This window comes from Nannospalax galili, unplaced genomic scaffold (assembly GCF_000622305.1).
Source record: "Nannospalax galili isolate Female #2095 unplaced genomic scaffold, S.galili_v1.0 scaffold189, whole genome shotgun sequence".
NCBI classification, from domain to species: Eukaryota; Metazoa; Chordata; class Mammalia; order Rodentia; family Spalacidae; genus Nannospalax; species Nannospalax galili.
Genome location: NW_008360331.1, coordinates 5,805,314 through 5,827,324, shown reverse-complemented (window position 1 = coordinate 5,827,324; position 22,011 = coordinate 5,805,314). Strand labels below are relative to the sequence as shown.

The window sequence follows — 22,011 nt, the reverse complement described above, 5'->3', positions numbered from 1 at the left end:
TTTATTATTTATATATCAGATTGGTTATTGTCATATCTCACAGCTTGTGTTAGGATAGCCTTTATATTAATAATGAGATATACCAAGAAGTCAGAAGCATTCATATATGTATTTGGATATGCTAAAGAACCCACAGAGTAAATTAATGTTGTCATGGAGTGGTTTCCTAATGAAGGGAGTTTGGCCCACTAGTGTTTTTTCTCTTGCCTCCCCATCTCTGTATGCCAGAGTGTGTGTGTGTGTGTGTGTGTGTGTGTTATAACATGAAATTGATTGGTGGGTATTGGGGGGGTGTAGGTTCCATGGGGTGCTGAGTAAAAAGTATGTCCTTTGGTGCTTGTTATGCTAAAAGAGCAAACAGAATATTTTCATTTGGCTCATAATAACTTAGTTATGGTTGATTATCTTGGTGATGTGTGTATGTGGAGGGGATAGTATAAAAGAAAAATAATTTTCTGCAATGATTTATAAAGACTTTAAGAATATATTTTTTCCAGTTATTATTTATTTAATAACCACATACTTAGAAGAAGCATTTCATTACAACAGCATTGACATATTCAATAACAATTTTCTGAGCTAAGATGCATCTTTTCCAAAATTGGCTGTGAATTTTTAGGTTTACAATTGAATTATTACAGTTATACAATATTTTACTCAGTCTAAACCCAATAAGACATAAAATTAAATGAGGTTTTAACCTTTAAAAAAGATCTTCATTTCATTATTAAAATACACAGTTTCATACAGAAAAATTCATTTTTAATGCAATTGACGTTAAGATGTTTGCACGTGCATTTCTAATCTCTATATATCAGATTATTACTAGTCACAGTCAGTTACTTTCTGAGCTCCTTGGCATCTGAACATGGATATAAAGTCATCAAGTAGATTTCAATGATAATGCTTTTCACATCTACTAATTATTAAGGAGCAATTTTTTTGTTTTGAAGAATTATTATTTTTTAATCATGTAAGAGTACATTTCTTTCAGTGTGGGTGCAAGTTTCTAGGTTCACAGTTGAGTTAATACAGTTATACAATATTGAACTCGGTATAAGCCCTGTAAGACATAAAATTGAATGAGTTTTTTAACCTTTAAAAAGATCTCCATTTCATTTTAGAATACATTGTTCCTTTCAGAAAGACTCATTGTTTGCTTTTGAAAATTATGATCTCAAGATCTGATTAGTTTAATACAAAGTGAAATGTTTAGTCCCTGAATGAGCTAATGACTGCTAATTCTACAAAACTTCTTGACTTCAGAATTTTTTGTGAGTTTGCTAACATGCCCAAGGCACTGAGCAGCAGTAGAAAAAAAACATCAAAAACTTTGGTTAGAGACTTTCTGAAACATGAGACAATCTTTAAGTTCTGTGAAATAATTACATAATTACAGCAACTATCAAACGGTGCCGCTCACATTCAGGCCAGGTCTTCCTCCACGTAGTCTTTTCTGGAAGCACCCTCACAGGCACACAAAGAGGTGAGCTCTTCTCTCAGGTGCCTCTCAATCCAGTCAGGCTAGCAATTAAAATAAACCAGCACAGCTGATAATACTTTCACGTGTTTTCTCTTTGTAAAATAATCTTTCTCCTTTTCTACTTAGAATATATTTTATTGTCCTTAAAATTTCAGTTCAGGTGCTGGACAGGTGGCTCAGTGGTTAATGTACTTGCTGTGCAAACATGAAGACCTGATTTCAGAGTGCCAGGCACCATGTAAAAGGCCTGGCATGATGGTACACGTCTGTAGTCCTAGCACTAAGGGGTGGAGATAGGTGGATCCTAACCAATATTGGTTGTTGCAGGTTCATTGAGACCCTGTCTCAAAAAATAAGGTGGGTGCCTAGCCGAGGAACATTTGGTAATTGATAGTTTCTAAAAGAGGGAGAGTCAGTTTTCTTTAAGGGTGTGGACCCTAGTAGGTCAGTCATTCTCTACTAGATGTCCACACACCCAAGAGTATATGGGTAGCATAAATTAGAACTGATGGATTTAAGAAATGAGGACACAGAATTGGGTGGTTAAGGAAGAGGGGAATGGCTCTGAGAGGAGTTTGGGGGGTGAATATAATCAAAATGCATTGTATCGAATTCTCAAAGACATAATAAAAATATTTTTTTAAAAAAGAAGGTGGATGGTCTGGTGAGATAGGGAAAAGAGCTTGCTCCCAGGCCTAAGAACCCAAATTTCGTTCCAAAAGTACTCATGCTAGGAGACAACCAACTTCCTTAAAGTTGTCTTCTGACTCCGAGTGCTGTGACAGTACATGCCTTCCCCCCAAATAAATAAATGTAAAAAATAGTTGGTTTTTTTTTTTGGTTGTTTGTTTGTTTCAATAAGGTAGAAAAACAATTGAAGAAGATATCCTGATGTCAGCCTCTGGCCTTCATAGGTGCCCACTACATACATGTGCACACACCAACACACCCCAGCTCAAATGTTACCTTATTTGGGAACATTTCTGTGGTGTTTATGATCTTTTTGTTGTTGTTGTTCCTCTCTCTTTCCGACTTAATACTTAGCTCTCTGATAATGATTTGTATCCTCTTTATCTTATAATTTCCACCATAAGAGGGACTTAGTAAAAATATACTTCCCCATTCCCGTGTCATCTAATAACCACTCTGTTCTGACAGCTGGAAAACAATTATAGTGTTGTGTGTGACCATTAAGTAGGAGGAAGAAATAATGAACTTTAAAAATACAGTGTGCTTTAGCCAGGTGTGAAGAACATCCCAAAGGAAGAAGCAACGTAGAGAAAAATCACAGTGGTGGGGAAACCCTAGTCCCACAGGAAACAGAGAAGATCCATGTGGCTAGCAGAAAAGGACTCAGGAGTGGTCAAGAGGTGGAAACTGGGAGCTGCGTAAGAGATCAAATTATGAAAGGACTTTGAAGCCATGCTAAGACCATTGAAAAGTAAAAATAAAAACTGGTGACAATTTGAAGGACAGTTTGGATTTAAAGTCAGGAAAAGCAATGCCATGTTTTTAACTATCCTGTAGATTCAGAGTAGTACAGGGTGGTGGCAGAAGGAAAGCCCTTGGTTTCTTTAACTTTTTGCTCTACAGAGTGATGCTGTCTGCTGGGATGGGTCAGGGTCTTAATCCTTTGCAACACAGAAACCTATTTCAAAATGCTAAATGTTCTTTTCTTTTTTTTTTTTTTTTTTTTTTTTTTTTTGTCTTTTTGAGACAAGGTCTCCATATAGCTGTAGCTGGACTGGATTCGCTATGGAGACCAGGCTGGCCTCAAACTCACAGAAATCCGCCTGCCTCTGTCTTCCGAGTGCTGGGATTAAACTGCGCCACCATGCCGGCTCCTTTTAAAAGTTTTTAATGACTACATAATGCTTTGGATGTCTAGACAACGTGGTAGCTATCTGTTGTTGAACATTGTTTAGTTATGGTTTAAGGTTATGAGTCATTCAGTGCCATTACCTTCTTCTTTTTACTTTTCCTAGTGTAATGCCAATGTTAAGTGACTTCTTTTTTTTTATACTTTTCTACATACTTTTATTTTGTTTTCCCTGGAAGTTGGACTAAATTTCCTCTCACCACTGACCTGGTATAATATACTATTTCCTTTGATGCATTCTTTGAATATGTGTTTGTAGGTCTTTTGTTATTAAGAAATGACTTATTTGGCCAGATGTGGTGGTGTGTACCTTTAATCCCAGCACTAAGGAGGCAGAAGCAGGCAGATCTCTGTGAGATCAAGGCCAGCCTGGTCTACATAGCGAGTTCTAGGCTAGCTGGTGCTGCAGGGAGACCCTATCTCAAACCCCGCCCCCCCCAAAAAAACAAAAAGGGAAATGACTTATTTGAGAAATAGTGTATAATCTTGTTAGATCCACTGCAAAACTTACCAAATTAAGAGCTTTAAAGATTCCTGCAGATGCCAAATTTCCATAGCTTTACTTACTTGTATTTTCCCAGGGTATCTGACATTAGCATGCCAACAAATCTGTGTCTGAAAATGCTCCTTCGCTGTGTTTTGTTTTATTATAGTCTCATTTTCTGGGTCTGAAATGAGGTTACCCACTTTTCCTATAGGGACCATGTCTTCAGTAATTACTTACATCTTCTAGGCAAACATCCCAGTGATAAATTCTGTTTTACCATGGTTGTTAGCACACTTCACACCTTACAGTGTTCCTTATAGAGGTCACTTTCATTCTGTAACAGTACAACTTTCCATTTTTAGCAACTGCTTTATGATTTAATGATAATTTTAAAGAGTCAAAACTAGCAAATCCTTCTGCTTATTCTAGTGATGATGTCCACATAGCTTCTCCCACAGCTTACATCATCTCTGGAATTGAACTGACTGTAAAATTATCGAAATCATGTGTTTAATTTTATAAAATGAGTCTCACTCCTTAATCTTTTTTCTTTTATTTATTATTTATTTATTTTGTTGTTGTTTTATTGAGACAGGGTGTTACTTTGTAACCTAGGCTGGCCTGGAACTCACTTTGAAGACCAGGCTGGCCTGGAACTCACTTTGAAGACCAGGCTGACCTGGAACTCAACAGAGATTTGACTGCTTCTGCCTCTCAAGTGCAGAGATTAAAGGCATGCCCTGCTTCATCCTGGGATCTTTTAGTAAAACCTGTTTCTACTGTAAGTCATCATAAATGGGTTTTTGTTCGTTTTTTACTTCTTTTTTTGAGGCGGGGTCTCCCTGTAGCCCCCCAGCTGGCCTGAAACTCGCTATGTGGACCAGGCTGGCTTTCAGTCTTGCAGAGATCCACCTGCCTCTGCCTACCAAGTACTGGGCTTAAAGGCATGGCCACCATGCCCAGTGTTCTTTAGTACATATTTATTGTACTTGGTACTCGGTTACATAAGGGCATTTTTATACAGGTATACAACTTATTCTGAGTGCTCTTTCCCTTTCTATGACTGTGTGTATCCTTTTCCTTTTCCTGTTCTGACTTAAGACTCATTGGGAAAAGGATCTTTCCAGAAAGTGAATGTCATTTACTCATTCGTGCAACTCCATCAAGAAAAGTCTTCATGTTTCCATTTTCTTTAAAATAGTTCTTTTCATTTCATGAGCTTTTACTTGTACTCAGTATATTCCTTGTGCGTTTTAAATCTTTTTAACTTGCTTCACTCTTTCTCCTTAGTTCCTTCTTTCTTCTTTAATTACTGCCTTAGTTTAGCTCTTTCACAATACTATACATCCTTTTTTACATCTGTAAAATTTACTGTGTTAAGTAAAGATTTTTTCATATGTATCTTGTAAATAACAGTTACGTAGGAAGAACACTATGAAAATAATGTTATCACATGGTCTTGTAATATGAGGAATACAACCTGTTCCGCCTGTCTCACATGGCTGTTTAAAATGAAGAGAAAGTGTGTTTGACTGAAAATTCTTTTAAGTCCTTTGTTTTATTTGGTTTTTAAACTCTGAGTGTAAGCCTGGGCACTTGGGAGGCAGGGGCAGATCTCTTTAGTTTGAGGCCTGCCTTGACATCCCCACCTTGATGGACTGTATCTTGCACTCTGAGTCAAAATAAACTCTTTCTTCCTTAAATTGCTTTTGTCAGATTATCTTATCACAGCAACAAGTAAAGTAGTAGTAATTGCCCTTCATGTCTGAGTCTTTCAGAATTCATCGACTGATAGTTGCCCACACAGGCATTTATTTGTCTATATGTAAATATGAAGGGGGTGAAATATGTTGAGTTGATTCTTGTGAACATTTAAAAGGAACATAGCTAAAATGTTAGCAGTCTGCCTGAAGGTAATAAAGTCTACCCTTTCTCAAGGATTCTTAGACATATTGCATCTTTTGGTTTTGGTTTTACAAGTTTTCATCTCTTTTTTTTTTTTTTCTTTCTGTCTTTTTAAGACAGGGTCTCTGTAACTATCAGCTAGCCTAGAACTCTCTCTGTAGACCAGGCTGTCCACAATTTCATGGCGATCCATCTGCCTCTGCCTCCCAAATGCCTAAAGACATGTACCACTATGCCTAGCTAAACATAAACTTTTAACTCTTTCTTAACCCCTTTATAAAACCATTTCAAGGTTTCTCATAAATACCCGAGAACATATAGGTAAATACACATCTTGACATATAATGCCTTTGCAGAATGTATATAGAAAATGAAGTTAGTTAAAACTTCATATTTATTTATATAGACACTGGCATTTTAGTGACAAAGCATGTTTTGTTCATTACATTTTTATGGCTAAGGAAAATGGTAACTCCTGAGTATTTAAATTCTAAACCTGGATAGAAATCCACATACTTGCAAGCAGTGCTATTCCCGAGTTCTTGATTCCTGTTTTAGTTTTTCCCCAGTTCCTTAGATTATGGTCTTGGAAAGTTGTGTCACAGTGCAAGATTTGCATTGTTGTAAGTCTTCCTCCTCCCCTGACATCAGTTTTAATACTCAGATATTCTTTGAGTTGTAATTAAAGTGAACCATGTGTGAGTGCTTTGCAGTTAATGCTTGCATCCAGCAACACGTGCTCGAGCTTCATATCCAGTCTTGATGATGCCTCATGCCAGATTCTTGCTGTCAGCCCAGCACGAACAGATGGTGGCTCGATCCCTGGGGCAGGCTGACCTAGTGTTTTCAGCTGTACATCTTTGGTAGCATGGCCAGAAAAGAAAGCATTTAACATGGCAAATTGACGTCGCCACTTTCTGGCTTATTATTTTATTAAAATCAGTAGATTTTAGGTGTTAAGATTTCCTGGTGGTAGATTAAAAACTTATACTTTTAGTCCACGTTTCAAAATGAAAGCATATACTGGTGGTATTATGATTCTTTAACTCAGAATCTTGGGTAGATAATGGGCACATGAAATAGCAATTTCTAACTTTTTTGACCAAAACTCATGGTCGGGAATATAATTTACAGGGACTAGAGGTGCGACTCGGTAGTAGAGTCTTTGTTTAGCGTTCAGGAAGCTATGAGTTTGGTTCCTAATACAGCAAGAGCAAAAACATAACGTGTGTGTGTGTGTGTGTGTATGTGTGTGTATACATGCAATCACATTTATACATAAATAATTCAACCCCAAGATTAGCTAATACTTTTTTACCTTACTGTGTGCATTTTTTCCTATTCTGTTGTAGGTGGCAATTCTAGTTCTCTATCAAGGGAAATCGCTGGCCTTTCTTTTACCAAATAAAATTTAAAATTCACTAATTAATTGGATTAGAGTTGAAAAAACATTAAACTTTAAAAGGGCTGACAGGATGACTTGGTGCGTAAGAGTATTTGCTTCCAAGCCTGCTGAACCCGGGTTTGATTCCTAGAACTCACATAAGGAAAAGAGAGAATGGATTCCCATTAGTTGTCCTCTGACCTCCATAAATGCTTCATAACACATGAGCATGCATGTGTACACACATATGAATAAACAAATGTAAAAATATTTTTTGAAAAGAAAAACACTAGTAAGTTAGCTAAAGAAATATATTTTGTGAACGTAAATACCCTACTAAGAATGGTTTTCCTACTCTATTTGTCATATTGGCCTTTTACTTACTGAATTTTTAATATTCTCTATTTGTGCATTCAAGAATCTAAGAGTTCTTTCTTACTGGAAGAGCCTATTTTTAATTGAAAGTTTTAGTGAGGCTTCTACCCCTCTGTCTTTAAATACATATTATTTCTTCTCATTGCACATAGGCAAATAGTAACTTTTTCCTTAAGCTTTTATTTCATCATCTAAATAATCCTATTGCCTTTTTGGTTTAATAGATCATTCTTTCAATAGCAGGTACATGAAGGATCTTGTTTTTGTTTTTTTTTAATATTTCGTTTATTATTTTTAAAATTTTGTGTGTATGAGTGTATTGCCTGCATGTTTATAAGTGCACCTGTGTTGTGCAGTGCCTGTGGAGGTCAGAAGAGGGCGTCAGATCCCCTGAAACTGGAGTTACAGATGGTTGTTAGCTGCCATGTGGGTAGTGCGAATTGAATCCGGGTCCTCTGCAAGAGTAGTCAGTGCTCTTAACAACCACTGAGCCATCTCTCTAACCCCCAAGTAACATTTTTAAAGTTCTTTAAGCAGCTAGGGACTCTTGAATCTGTGTTTCACCAAGTTGAGTTATGAATGCTGTGGAGTAAATTTACTATTTCTCTTCATTAGTGGTAATTTGAATGAGTTGTATAAAATCATAGCCATCATGGGGAACTATGTAATCTTGGCTATCATTCATATAAAATAATGTGAGATGGGAGTTTTGCTTATTATAATTGCTATTTTTAACTTACTATATGACATAAGGAACTATAAAGCTTATGTGCTCTAGCTTAAGCATTCAAAAAGGATATAGAAAAAAGCATTTCTTTTCTGAATGGATAGGGCTGGGATTAATGTTGAAACCATACGCTTGGCTTGTAGTGGATATATTCAGAAACCTTCCTCTGTAGCGTGTTGTCTTTAGATAGGCAACATAGTACTGTAGTGAATTTTAAAGATTAACATAGCAAAAGGTAATTCTGTGTAAACATTTAAGTACATACGAAATTAGTTTCTATTATGGATTGGGAAGATTCTTGAACAGTTTATTGCCAATTAAATATTCCATGTTTGCATTAAAGATTTTTTCAATGAAGTTCTTTCTTCTCTTTCAGACACAGAAACAAGTGAAAAAATACAAGGAGGTGGAATCCTTCAATTGTTTGCAAGTCTGTTAACTCCACAGTCTTCCTGCACAGCCAAAGTAGCTAACATCATAGCAGAAGTAGCCAAAAATGGTGAGGTTTTCATCAGGAATTTTCTGCTGGGAACATCTTCAGTTTTACACCTTTCTTGTCAGTATGTTTTATTAATTTATGTTTTGATTTTATGGCTTGTACTTTTTCTGTTTCTTTGATTTTATGTTCCTGCTTTAAATTATGTCATACATTTCCATTCATTCAGAGTAGAATTAAGGGAAAGCACTGTTACTCTTAGTTATTGTGTCATTGATTTCTTAGTTTGGGTATAAGATTCTTGAGTTTGTTGGTAAGTCATCTTATCATAGGGGAGCTTATTTCTGTCTGTCTCCCATTTTTTTTAGGATGGTCTCACTATGTAGCCCCAGCTAGCCTAGAACTCACTATGTATTTGTAGGCCAAGCTGGCCTCCTTATCTCATTGATTCTCCTGTCTCTGTCTCCCAAGGACTGGGATTAAAGGTGTGCACCTCCATGCCCAGCTGCATTTTCTACTGTGTGTTGGGCTGGGTTGTATCCAGATAGCCTTGCTGGGGTATTCTTCTCTCTATCCCTCTTGCTTTCAGTTTTGTCTGTGTTGAATTGCTACTTGATACCAGCAGTACAGTTGGAATGTACAATCTGTTTTCTGCACTTGCTTTCATAGAAAACATCTGTGTCTTAAATTCTCAGATGAACAATGATAATATAAATTATGTGATAATTAATTGATCCTATTGTGTATTTATGTCCAGTGACAGATTCTCCAAGAATGATAGCAGAATAGTTGTACATAATTTTAATTTAGTCAGTTTTAGGAAAACTGAATTGGGAAAGCAAGTTTTAGGCTTCAGGGAAAACCACAGTAAATGTCATGGCTCAGTTTGTCAGAATTTGGTATCATTAGTGTAGTATATTGCATAGATTAATATTTTTCACAGAAAAAAATTTAAATTTCTGATTTCATTCAAGTAATGAACATGCTGAAGTGACTTTTCAAAGAACTGTTAGCATGTTGTTTTGTCTGGTAAAGCAATTGCATGTATTACCGTAAATGAAGTTGGTATGAAACACTTTTTTTATTTAAAGCTCATCAATATGTCTTTCAAGTTTTGATTAGGTTCTATATTAGTAAATCATATTTTGATTGCTCACTGAAATGCTTACTAATCACAGTGCTTTTTTAAAATGAGTGGTTAAAAAAGTTACAGTAGAATATCATTGAGTGTTCTTTTTAATACGTTTTCTTAGAAGGCAGCATGACAACAGCACACTCATTGGGCTAATATTTCTTATTAGAAACTTGATAATTCAAAAAATAGATTCTATGAACCAGAGAAAAATGATGTTAAAAGATGATTTTTTTTTGCAGTGCACATTATCTAACTACAAAGAATAAACGTTAGCACATAATTCATAGATTCAAGTTAAACATAAAATGTGCTTATATTGCAAATTTAAAAGAATCTGAATGCTGGCAGATCTGTGTTCAAAATTCAGAAGTTTAGAATGAGGTTTTAGATGGGCCAGCTTAATGTGGAAGGGTAGTTACTTTATACTTTATAGTAAAAGACATTTGGACCTTTTAAATATAATCCACTATATAATAGACTTAAGGCTGATTTGAGGCAATAGAGAAATAAAGAAAACAGGAAGTATCTATGAGTGTTTCCTTCCTTTAAAAATTGGGTGCATGGGGCTGGGAATATGGTTCACCAGGTAAAGCAGTTGCTGTACAACTGTGAAAATGAGATTCCCAGAACCCACACAAAATCTGAGCAGTTATGTTGGCTGCCTGTAATCCCAACACTCCAGGAGATAGGGGATCCCCAGAAGAACCCAGCTGCCTAGACTCACTGGAATCAGTGAGCTCCAGGTTCAGCAAGAGACCCTGCCTCAGAAAATAAACTGGAGATCTATTGAGAAGACACCCAATGTCAACTTCAGTCCTACATGCATTCATACATATGCATGCACACCACACACACGCAAAAATAAAAATAAGACTTGGGCTCATAGAGTATCAGTACTAGTAGTGCTAATTCTCAACACTAGCTACTGCTGTGTACTTATATTATGCTAAGCATGTGCACATATTCCAAATTCTTGTTATAGTCAACTTATTTTTTATAAGTTCTCTAGGTGATTCTGGTGAATGTAAAGTTTGAGAACTAAATCTTGGTCCAAAGCAATGCAGAATCAGTAGTATGGGTCAACATTATGCTTCTTTCCTTCCTATATCAAACTGTCTATCTGAATGCTTGTGGAAGTTACAATGAAAGAGGGTCCTGGGAGGGTCCCAACAGAAACACGGAAGTCTCTTGTAAGTCTTGTAAGTTAATTTATTTTAATTTTGCCCTTTACTCCATAGCAAGTAAGTGTTTATTTTTCATGTAAAATATGTGTGCCCTAGAAGCAGCATTGAGCAAAATTGAAACACCAGAAAAATGTACAGTGTTGTCAGGTAGCTAATGTTTACCTTGACACTGAAATGTTGGAATTCCTTTTTTTAAATATTTATATTTATTATTTGTGTATGAGTATTGCCTGCATGCGTGTAACTGCACCCATGTCATGCAGTGCCTGCAGAGGTCAGAAGATGGTGTCAGATTTCCTGAAACTGGAGTTATGGACAGTTGTTAGCTGCCACGTGGGTGTTGGGAATCCAGCCCCGGTCCTCTGCAAGAGCAGTTAGTGCTTTTAACCCCTGAGCCATCTCTCCAGCCTCCAGAGTTGGAATCTTAATCTGTTACTGTATAAGAATGTTTTTAAGTGTTATCTTTAACAACAGGGGCAGTACTGAGTGTAAAGAAAACAAAAGGTAGCTTCTCAGTCCATTATAAAGTCATTCCTTCCTTTCAGTTCATGCCTATTTTTCTTTATATGTCAAAAGATAACTGTTTAGGGACTGGAAAGATAGCACAGCGGTTAAAAACGCTGTTCTTGCAGAAGACTAGGGTTTGAATCCCAGCACCCACATAGCAGCTAACAAGTGTGTGTAATGCCAGTTCCAGGGGATCCGATGGCCTCTTCTGTCCTCTGTGAGCATCGCACAGCATGGGTGCACTTACATACATGAAGGCAGTATAGATGCATACACATAAAATAAAAAAATATTTTTTTAAAAAAGAACTCCTCTATGAAATTGTATCAAAAATTTAGCAATACAATATATCTTATTACCCTGAAAAAAGAAAAGCTAAGAGTTAATGAAGAAAGGTTATTAGAAAAAATTCAAACTCTGATGATACTATTACTATTTACTATCTGTGGTAGTCTGTTTCTTCATTGCTGTGACAAAATACTCTGACCACTACCAACTTGGGGAGGAAAGGGTTTATTTAGCTTACATATCCCAGGTCACAGTTCATCCGGGAGCCCAAGGTAGGAACTCAGGGCAGGAACCTGGAGGCAGGAGCTGGAGCACAGGCCATGGAGGAATGCTGCTTACTGGCTTGCTCCCCTGGCCCCTGCTCAGCCTGCTTTCTTATGTAACACAAGCCCACCTGCCCAGGGGTGGCACCACCCACAGGGGGCTGGGCCCTCCCACATCATTCAGCAATCAAGAAGGTGCCCCATGGACATGTTCACAGTCCAGTCCAATGAAGGAAATTCCCCAATTGAGGCTCCCTCAACCCAGGTGTGTCAAGTTGACACTAAAGCTATCCAGCACAGTGTCCCAGACATTAAAGTATATTCTAATACTCTGTGTTTGAATTTTTATCTTTGGATTGGTGCTTCAGGTAGCAGAAAGTGAGAAAGTACACATAAATCTTCTATTCGGGTATTTGCTAAGTAGATATGTAAGATTTATGAGTCAGTGTATATATAAAGAAAACTATTCTGTGATTTTCATGACAGCCTATACTTTGATAATACTGAATAAATAGGTAGTTGAAGCAAGCTTAGGAAAGAAAAGGCAAAATGGTAAAGAATTTTTAATATTTTACTAAAATCGAAGGTGAAAACTGGTAAGAGAATGCAGTGCTTTAAAATTTTATTGACATTGAATTAGAATAATGCCTCTGAATTGAATTCTACTTTGAAGTCCACATATAAATACAAAAACCAAATAAATTCCATGTTGTTAGGCCATGCATATGTATATACAAATGCTTAATAGCGTCTACTTTCTATGACTTCCACTGGCTTGTCCTCAGTCCTACTGTCTTTTTTAGCCTCCCCTTTATAGTACTCCTCAGTCCACCAAGAACTTGTCCATTCTCTGGAGTTCAGATTTTCTAGAGAGTCTGACTTTTTCTTTCATCTATCACTGTTGCTCTGTTGAGCAGATTTTTAAAAATAGGCTCTTTACTAGCCCTGTACAGTCTGGATGTGCATTAGTACTCAGCCAGGCATGATCAGGTAGCAGGCTCATGTGGCATTAACTTAGGCGCATGTGTGGTAAAGCCACTTAGAATAAAGATGACCATCACAGCCATTCAGAAGTCTGCAGTATAATTACAGCGTATTTTAAACATACTCTTGGTAAGTTCAGCACACTCAAGCACTCTGTTAAAGCATAGATTTTAAAGATAAGCTAAGGAATGCTTCCACTCCAGTTAAAAAATATTTTTAGAGGAATGTACTTTCTCCAGAGACTGGCATGTTGCCCTTATGTTCAGTGAAAGCTGGAGCCTATAGTAGCTTTGTTTCCAAATAAAAAAATGATCAAAACAGCTTTAACATTTTCCTTTATTTATTTGCTTTCCATCATTTAAGAATACCTGATGCTGGACTAGAGAGATGGCTCAGCTGTTAAGCGCACTGGCTGCTCTTGCAGGGGACCAGGTTCAGTTCCCAGCACCCACATGGCGGATAACAGCCATTCATAACTCCAGTTCCAGAGGAGCCGACACCCTCTTCTAACATCTGTGGGCATTACATGATATGGGTGCACTTACATGTGTGCAGGTAGTACACTTGTACACATAAAATAAAAATAATAAAATGTTTTTAAAAATTAAAAGAATACCTGATGATATTGATTATAGAGTCCAAGTTCTTTTTTTTTTCCCCCCCTCCTATCTTTTTAAGACAGGGTCTCCCTGTAGCCCCAGCTGTCCTGGAACTCACTATGAAGATCAGGCTGGCCTGGATCTCAGAGATCCACCTGCCTCTGGCTCCCAGTAGAGTCCAAGTTTTAAGTAAGTGATTTCAGAGAAACAAAAAGCAACAGAAAATAGTGATTCCTTGACATTTGCATTCTTTGAAGAATAGCAGTAGCAAAACCGTAAGATGTAACAGCAGGTACCAGTTATGGAATGAGAATGCAAATTATACCATTCCTAAATTCCCTGTTTAAACAGTAAGTAATGAGATCATCTTAACTGTTATAAGCCAGGTATAGCTTGGTAAAAAGGATAATGAACATCTATCCTTAATTCATTAATTTGAGTTCATTGCATATTGATAGCATTGATTGATTAATTTGATTGATTGATTGATTGATTGATTGATTGATTGATTGATTGATCGATCTTTTTGAGACAGGGTCTCCCTGTAGCCCCAGCTGTCCTGGAACATGCTATGTAAACTAGGCTGGCCTCCAACTCACAGAGCTCCACCTGCCTCTGCCTCCCAAGTGCTGGGAAGACCACAAGTAGATTGTTGGTGTTATCTCCTATAGATAATTAGGAATTCATAGGTGTTTATAACATGATTAGGTTTTCCCAATCTATTGTAGGGTATATTAAACTGCTAAAAGCATCAGTAATAAATTTAGAGGTTAGCTTTTAAAGAAGGAAGTACTCTCAGTCGTGGAAGCTTCAATTACAGGAAGTTTTCAGTAATAAAGTAGTAAGAGCTCATAGGAATAGAATCCTTTAGGAGGGGTATTACCTCTGTTACAGCTATCTAGGCAGAAAGAAACTATTTTAGAAGTTACAGCTCACATACTATTCATGTATGTTCTTTAAGAATTTTTAAATGAAGGAAAAGTGAAGGATGATTGTTTATGATGAAAATACACATGGAATATCTTTTTAGTAGGATGAATTCTGTCTTGAGGAATTAGCTCTTACTGGCTAACTTTAGCCACCTGAACATTTTGATAGAAAATGTGGTGTTTGCAGTGATAGTTCTAATATTGTCTATTGGTGAATTTTCCTGAACTACGTGTCTTTATTACCTTTAAATTTCATTATGGTCTATGATGAGGCACCTCAAGAATAAATTTTATTCCTAATCATTATTGTGATGGTGTCGCTGAATGTGAATAAGCGGAGATAGTAGACTATAAAGGTAAGGGAAATGAGCTTGAAAGCCTATATTTGTACACTCATGTAAATGCGTAAGTATAGCAGCAGCAGATAGGAGTGATCATAAAGTGGCTTTTAATAAAGAATAGGAATAAAAATGAAGAATTCAAGGTTCTTCTAGGTCTTAACAATTGAGAATATTATTTATGTAATGATTAATTGGAACATTTACGCGCTTTTTAATTTTGGGTTTTCAGAGACCATATAGTGAAAAATGAGGCAGTTTGATAGCTTAGTTTATAAGTAGTTTTCTTTAATTATCAGCGTCTTGGACTAACATTATATATTGCTTCCTAAGTACATCCAGTTATTCTAAGAAGATAGTGATAGATTAGCTGTAATGAAAATTTGTTAAAAAACCTTTTGGTTTATGACAGAGGCTACCAAGAAGGAATAATATGAACCCACTCCACTCTTTTGTTTACTTATGTTATAAGGTGTTTAATAGAGTTCTAACAGGGTGCTTTTGAACAGAAATGTACTCTTCAAATAGTAAGTTATTTAAGCCTTTTAATAGTGGATACTTGTTTTGTTAAAGGAGATGATGCATGCAAATTGTCAATCTTAGTATTCTAATTAAATGTATCTTACTTTCAGAATTTATGCGAACTCCATGTGTGGATGCCAGATTGATTCCACCACTGGTGCAGCTGTTAAATAGCAAAGACCAGGAAGTGCTGCTTCAAACGGGCAGGGCTCTGGGAAACATATGCTACGATAGCCGTAAGTGTTAAGATATCAATAAAGTTTACAGCTTCTTAAGAATTAGGATTTTCAGATCAATTTCAGGTTTAGGACTGACTTTTCTAGACTGACTAAAACATGGGATGGTAAGATTTAGCTCTGCTTACTTAGTAGAATGGGTGCGCATTTGAGTCATTCTTAACTAAGAAATTAGAGGGGGTGAATTCCCCTCTTTTCACAAGAGATATTCTCTAAGTAAAGTAAAAAATTTCTAAAAACTGAGGCTTTTAATTTTAATAAAAATATAATTACATTATCTTTTTAATGGGTTTTATTGAAATGCTATCTAAATGAGAATGATTATGGACAGTTTTTAGTTTCTAAGTCTGTCCAAATAATTTTTTAATTGCCATTCATAAAACCCATCATCTCAAAAACTAGATTGGCCCACTGCATTTGCATCAGCTCCATTCCAGTTTGTCTCTATTTCATTGTCATTCTTATCCCCTTCTGTAACACTGCTACAGAGGAAGCAAGAACTTGTATATGAGATTTATTACAAACGTGTTGCAGTTTCTACTTCTTATGTAAACAAAATACAGAAACTTCTGAGTATATACTGGATATAGTGACATATACTTTTAATACCAACACTCTGGAGTTGGGGACACACACACACACACACACACACACACACACACGTGCGTGCCTTTGAATTATTCTGGTTAATTAGGTTTGTCCTGATTTTCTCTAGATTCCTATTTTCTGAGCCCAAATCTCCTACAAATTTCGTTGTATTTGTGCAAGTAGGATAACTTTAGTATATGTTTTACCTGTTGAACTGTATTTTGTTGTAGCCCTAAGTTCTTGGCCATTTTTATAACGGATGGTGCTTTAAAAAGTGATTTATATCTAAGAGATAGATAGAAAGTAAGAGTACACATGTTAATAAAGCTATAACTTGAGGAAACTGAAGCCTATTTTTATGGTATTTATCTTGTTGGTTCCTTTCTCTTATGAAATATACAATATAAAGTTCTATTGATATGCTTTAGGCTATGAAGTTAATACTTGTTTCATTTATTTATAAATATAACTACTTCACCCTTAGTTCAATGAAAATTATAGTTAAATTGATAAGTAAGCATAGTGAATCTAAACCATACTTTTCACTTCTAAGCCTTGGTTAAGGAAAATGAAGTTAGCAGTCTTAAATATAATAAATATAAGAACTGATTTATTACTGTAAAATCGTGTAATGAAACTGTTCATTGTGCCATGTTGTCTTAAACTATATATCTTAATAAGACTGTGCTTTCTTACCCTTTTATTTTAAATTAAATTTATGTCAACTTCTTAATGCTTTCTCCAGTTTACTTATTAAAGTAAACTGGAGTCCATACTTAAATTTCAAGGCATAAAAATCTATAAATTTAGTGCTGTGTGGTTACTTGTGAATTTACTTGAAATGTATTTCTCATTTATTTTGTGACAGTTGGGATTCAATCTTTTCCCTCTTTTCAGGAAGGTAGTGCTTCATTTTTTATTGAGAAAAGAAAGAGATAAAATTAGTGAATACAAAGACTGTTTTCTCCAAATAAAGTATATCTAAAGATTCATGTTTGTTTTTAATCAGCTATCCTGTCAAAATAATGAGTTGAGTTATATTAATATACTTCAAAGTAATCATTTTTAGTGTGATTTTTGTTCAGGATGGTAGTAGGCTTGCAGTAGATAGTAAACTAGTGTTTATAGAGAGAACTATAAACAGCCCACTGTTAGAGAAAAGAGTTTAGAAATCTGCGTGCATGTGATAGATGTTTGCCAAGGTATGTTTCGCTAACAATGAAATGCCACAAAATTCATGGAATGCTAGCAAAGATGTAGGTCAGATTTCAGTTGTAAAGTATTTTATTTATTCTTTTTATTTTATGTGTATGATTGTTATGCCTGCCATGTATGTAAGTGCACCCATGTTGTGCAATGCCCTTGGAGGACAGAGAGGCTGTCGAATCCCCTAGAACTGGAGTTACATACAGTTGTTAGCTACCATGTGGGCGCTGGGAATTGAACCCAGGTTTTCTGCAAGAAAAGCCAGTGTTATTAACCACTGAGACATCTCTCCAGCCCCAAGATTTCAGTTTTATTAACAGCCTCAACAGTTCCCATTTTAGGAATTCTTCCTTATGGAAGAAAACAGTCTTATATAATCCTAACATCAAGTAATAGACTGACATAACTACCAAATGTGATGAGGTAAGGCTTTGTTGTCAATGAACTTTGGGTATCCTATCTCCTGTTGTATACAGAGATGAAAGAATCACTGGCTGGGCACATTTTTTCATTTAAAATTGCCTAGTGTATTGCCTTTACTTTTCTTCCAAATAACCCTAGGCATTCCATTTATTGGTTCCTCTTTCAAACCATCCAAATAACTTTTGATGCAAGCAACATTTAAAGATTCTTGTGCCCTTTAACTGTGCCAAAGTAACTCTTTTTATAAGAAGCTTGACATCTTTCAAAGAAGACAGAAAAATTGTACTTCATTTGAAGGAAATCAGCAAGGCTGTGTGCATAAAAGAATGTGCTCAGGCACCCTTTAAACAGAGAAGTAGTATCATCTTTCAGGTATGCTTGGTCTACTTATGCATCTTTTCAAAAGTGATATATTTTTAAAAACGACTGCTTTTTCCCTTTATGGAATTTTTGTGGCATTCTCTTTTTTCTTTGATTTTTAAAATTTTCACAATTCTCCACATTTTAAATCGCTGATATAGTTAAGTGGGCTTATCCCTCCAAAAAGGTTCATAATGAAGCCTCATCTGTATTTGTAATTCCCAGGGATAAAATTGGTGAGTAGAGACTGAATTTGTTGATATTATTGCTTGAGGTTAAGAAAGAATATTTAATGTACCAGTTAAAAGATTTGTGAAGAGGCTAGCAGAAAATGATTATATAAAGTTAAATACTTGCCTTTTTATATAAAGAGCAAGATGAGGATATTAGTCAAATTTTTAAATTAAATATGCTGCTTACAGTAATAAAGTCAATGCTTGCTATTACATAATTAATCCTACTATTGGAAAGAGATACACAATTAAGAATTTTACATAATGTGCTGTCTCCATATAGAAAAGAAATGCACTTATGCTGAGTGAATAAAATGATCAAAATGAGTCAGATTTGCCAAAGTCATGTTCATGAGGTAAAATAAATTGTTTATTTAATTGTCTTTATGTATAAAAAAGAATGTTCAAATGTAGGCATGTGCCCATTTGTTAGTGATTCTGAATGTGTTACACTATTTGTGTGTATGCATGTGTGCATGGTCCTTGAGTATGCCAGAGGTAGACAAGGTGTTATCTCTGTGAATCTCTTGATTACCTTGGGACAGATTTTCTCACGGGGCCAGGAGCATGCTGCTTGTGCTAGGCTGGCTAGCCAGTGAGCTCCCAGGATCTACTCATCTCCACTCCCAGTGGGGGCTACAGTCATCCAAAGCCATGCCATGGGTACTTGGGGTTGCTGCTCAGGTTTACACAGCAAGCATTCTTACCCACCAAACCATCTCCCCAGCCCCTTTGTTACACCATTTTTATTTAACGAATAAAGAATCTATAGTACTAACTGCAAATGCTGAAACATAATAATAGTTCTAAAATATTTTATAATAAAAGTTGGTCAAGTAAGTTTACATTAATATAGTATAGAAATTCCTTATAATTGCTTAAGTAATCAATATTCGCAGCACTTTTATTAAACAGAACTGCTAGGTCCAGCATTTTAAAATATTTCAGTGATATAAAGTTATGCTGTTAGAGGGTGTTGTTGCCTAATTTTTTCAGTAGTTTCTGAAAAAAATTGAGTTATCAACTAGTAAGTAGTGTGCAAGTAAGATATTCAACTTTAATCCAATTGTTTTATCTTTTGAATCAGTTTATTATTAAAATAAGTCATTTATAAAAGAATAAGCAATTCTTTGCTATGCTATGCTATTTTTAGATTTGATTATGACTATTATCACATGAAAATATTTTATTGTAAAGATATCCTATATAGATTGAAGTAGATGTCATTATATAATTGTTGTAAGCTCTAAAAGAGTGCGGACTAAAGGAGAAAAGCTTTTAATTTAGGAGAGAAAATAAGTAGATGAAAGAACATAGCTTGTTAGCTGTAGTATACATTAAATATATAGACTTTGGGCCAGGCGTGGTGGCACACACCTTTAATCCCAGCACTTGAGAGGCAGAGGCAGGAGGATCTTTGTGAGTTCAAGGCCAGCTGGGGCTACAAGGAGACCCTATCTCAAAAAAGACCAAAAAAACAAACAAACAAACAAAAATACACACACACACACACACACATACACACATACACTTTGCATGTTGATGCAGACTATTTATTGTAGCTATTTTTAAACAAATTAAATAATGCCTTGCTTAGAAAAAAAACAGCATATATTCAAAGAAATAATACATTTAAAAATGTGTAAAATTTTGAGGTTGGAGAGATGGCTCAGTGGTAAGAGCACTGGCTGCTCTTTCAGAGGACCTGGGTTCAGTTTCCAGCACATACAAGGCAACTAACAACTGTCTGTAACTCCAGTTCCAAGGGATCCTATATCCTCTTCTGGCCCCCACAGACATTGGAAACATAGATGCATCACATACATGCAGGTAAAATACTCATACACGTAAAAATAAATAAAAATTTAAAAATTAAAATATAAAATTATAATATGGCCTCTGGAAGTCCGACACTAAATAGTTTCCAGCTGTGTCATTTACTAAACTGTCTTAATCTTTCTGATTTTGGTTTACTCACTGTTTAAATGGACTTGTTATATGGATTAAATAGGGTTTATATATGATAAAGTACACTGCAACCTAATGTAGTATATATACTAACATATACTATATATTTAACAATAAAGATATAAAAGCCTTAAAAGAAAGGTAAAGAAACATTCTGTTAGAGCAGTGCTAATATACTTAACTATATGTAGGAATTAGTTAAACTTGAGCTTTTGAGCAGCTACAGTGAACACAGACTTGGTGGCTTATGTCATTTTTATCTTTTTGCGAATTAATTCTCCAATTCTTAGACAAAACTCTTGACACAATTCTGGCAGTGAATTCCCATTAGAATGTCCTTATTCCTAGATGATCTTATGTGCACCTAGTGAAAACATGTAGAATATGTTGATTGACATTACAGGATATCATTTTTTAAAATTTATTCTTATTTTATAAAACCCAGGTTCATTAGAAGTGCAGCCAGTTCTCTTAACCACTGAGCCACCTCTCCAGCCCCCACAAATACTGTTTTTAATGATAGTTCTGTAGTTTTTGTCCTTGTTCACCATATAATAATTACTTCTTGTGTTAATCGTTAACAGAATCCAAGAAATAATACTGTGTACTTTAGTGAGGGTGTTTTATTTGAAAAATGTAGCCCAAATATGTTGTCATTTGGTGGTTACCTCAAGTGTAGAACTTAAAAGTTTTGAAAAAGTTTTGACTTTTTTCCTAGTTTAGCTTTAAAGAAAAATACTTACCGTATAATAAAAGGACATTTCTGTTCTAGAGAAAAACTTAATAAGGCCAATGTAACACAGTGTTCTGACATAGCTTCTGTTTTCTGATTAAAGTAGGAGTTAAGCTCATAAAAACCCTCAGCAAAGTGATGAAATGAAACTTGTGTTGGGGGGAAGTTCAGAAATAGTGCTTCAGAGTGTGTTATAAATTCATGAAAGTAGGATCTTTTTAAATAACCGAATGGTGATTAGTTCCATTGTGGTAAGAAACGCTGATTTTGCATCTGTTTACTAGTATTTGTTCTCCACCTAAAATATGTGTCAGGAAATGAATTTTGCAAGAAAAGTTCACCAAAAGTAACTGCAGTTGATACTTTCAGTTTCTTAGCAACATACAGCATAGATATGGGATGAGCTAGAAGTCAGAAGCACGGGAAGCTGTTCATAGCATGCCATGTGATACAGCTGACAGCCTGCAGCTGAGAGATTGAAGTTAAGATGTGAAGTGAGGACAGTACAGCAGTGTTCAAGTGTTTCTTACTCAGCATTGTATCAGGTTTAAATGTTGTTAAATACTTCAATAATTGATTCTTTATACTTTGAAATTCCTTGTTTATTAAAATATTAAGAAATTCAAATTCAGTAATTTTTTTTTTTTTTTTTTTTTTTTTGTCTTTTTGAGCCAGGGTCTCCCTGTAGCCCCAGCTGTCCTGGAATTCGCTGTGTAGACCAGGCTGGCCTTGAACTCACAGAGATCCACCTGACTCTGCCTCCCATGTGCTATTTAAAGGCATGCACCACCACATCCGGCAAATTCAGTAAATTTTTATCTTAATAAAAAGTGTCAGGC

At 35.7% G+C, this 22,011-nt stretch overlaps 1 protein-coding gene across 9 annotated transcripts in view; it reads left to right on the top strand.

Moving 5' to 3' along the window:
- Positions 1-22,011, top strand: part of Rap1gds1 (Rap1 GTPase-GDP dissociation stimulator 1) — a 122,510-nt gene that overhangs the window by 27,420 nt on the left and 73,079 nt on the right. For 7 of the 9 annotated variants that reach the window (XM_008826186.3, XM_008826182.2, XM_029560230.1 and 4 more), the window contains exons 3-4: positions 8,617-8,739; positions 15,536-15,661. In XM_008826186.3, coding sequence (XP_008824408.1) covers positions 8,617-8,739; positions 15,536-15,661 — 249 coding nt within the window. Of the gene's footprint in view, positions 1-8,616; positions 8,801-15,535; positions 15,662-22,011 lie in introns of those variants that run through there. The other 2 variants (XM_029560228.1, XM_029560227.1) reach the window with 2 other exon arrangements.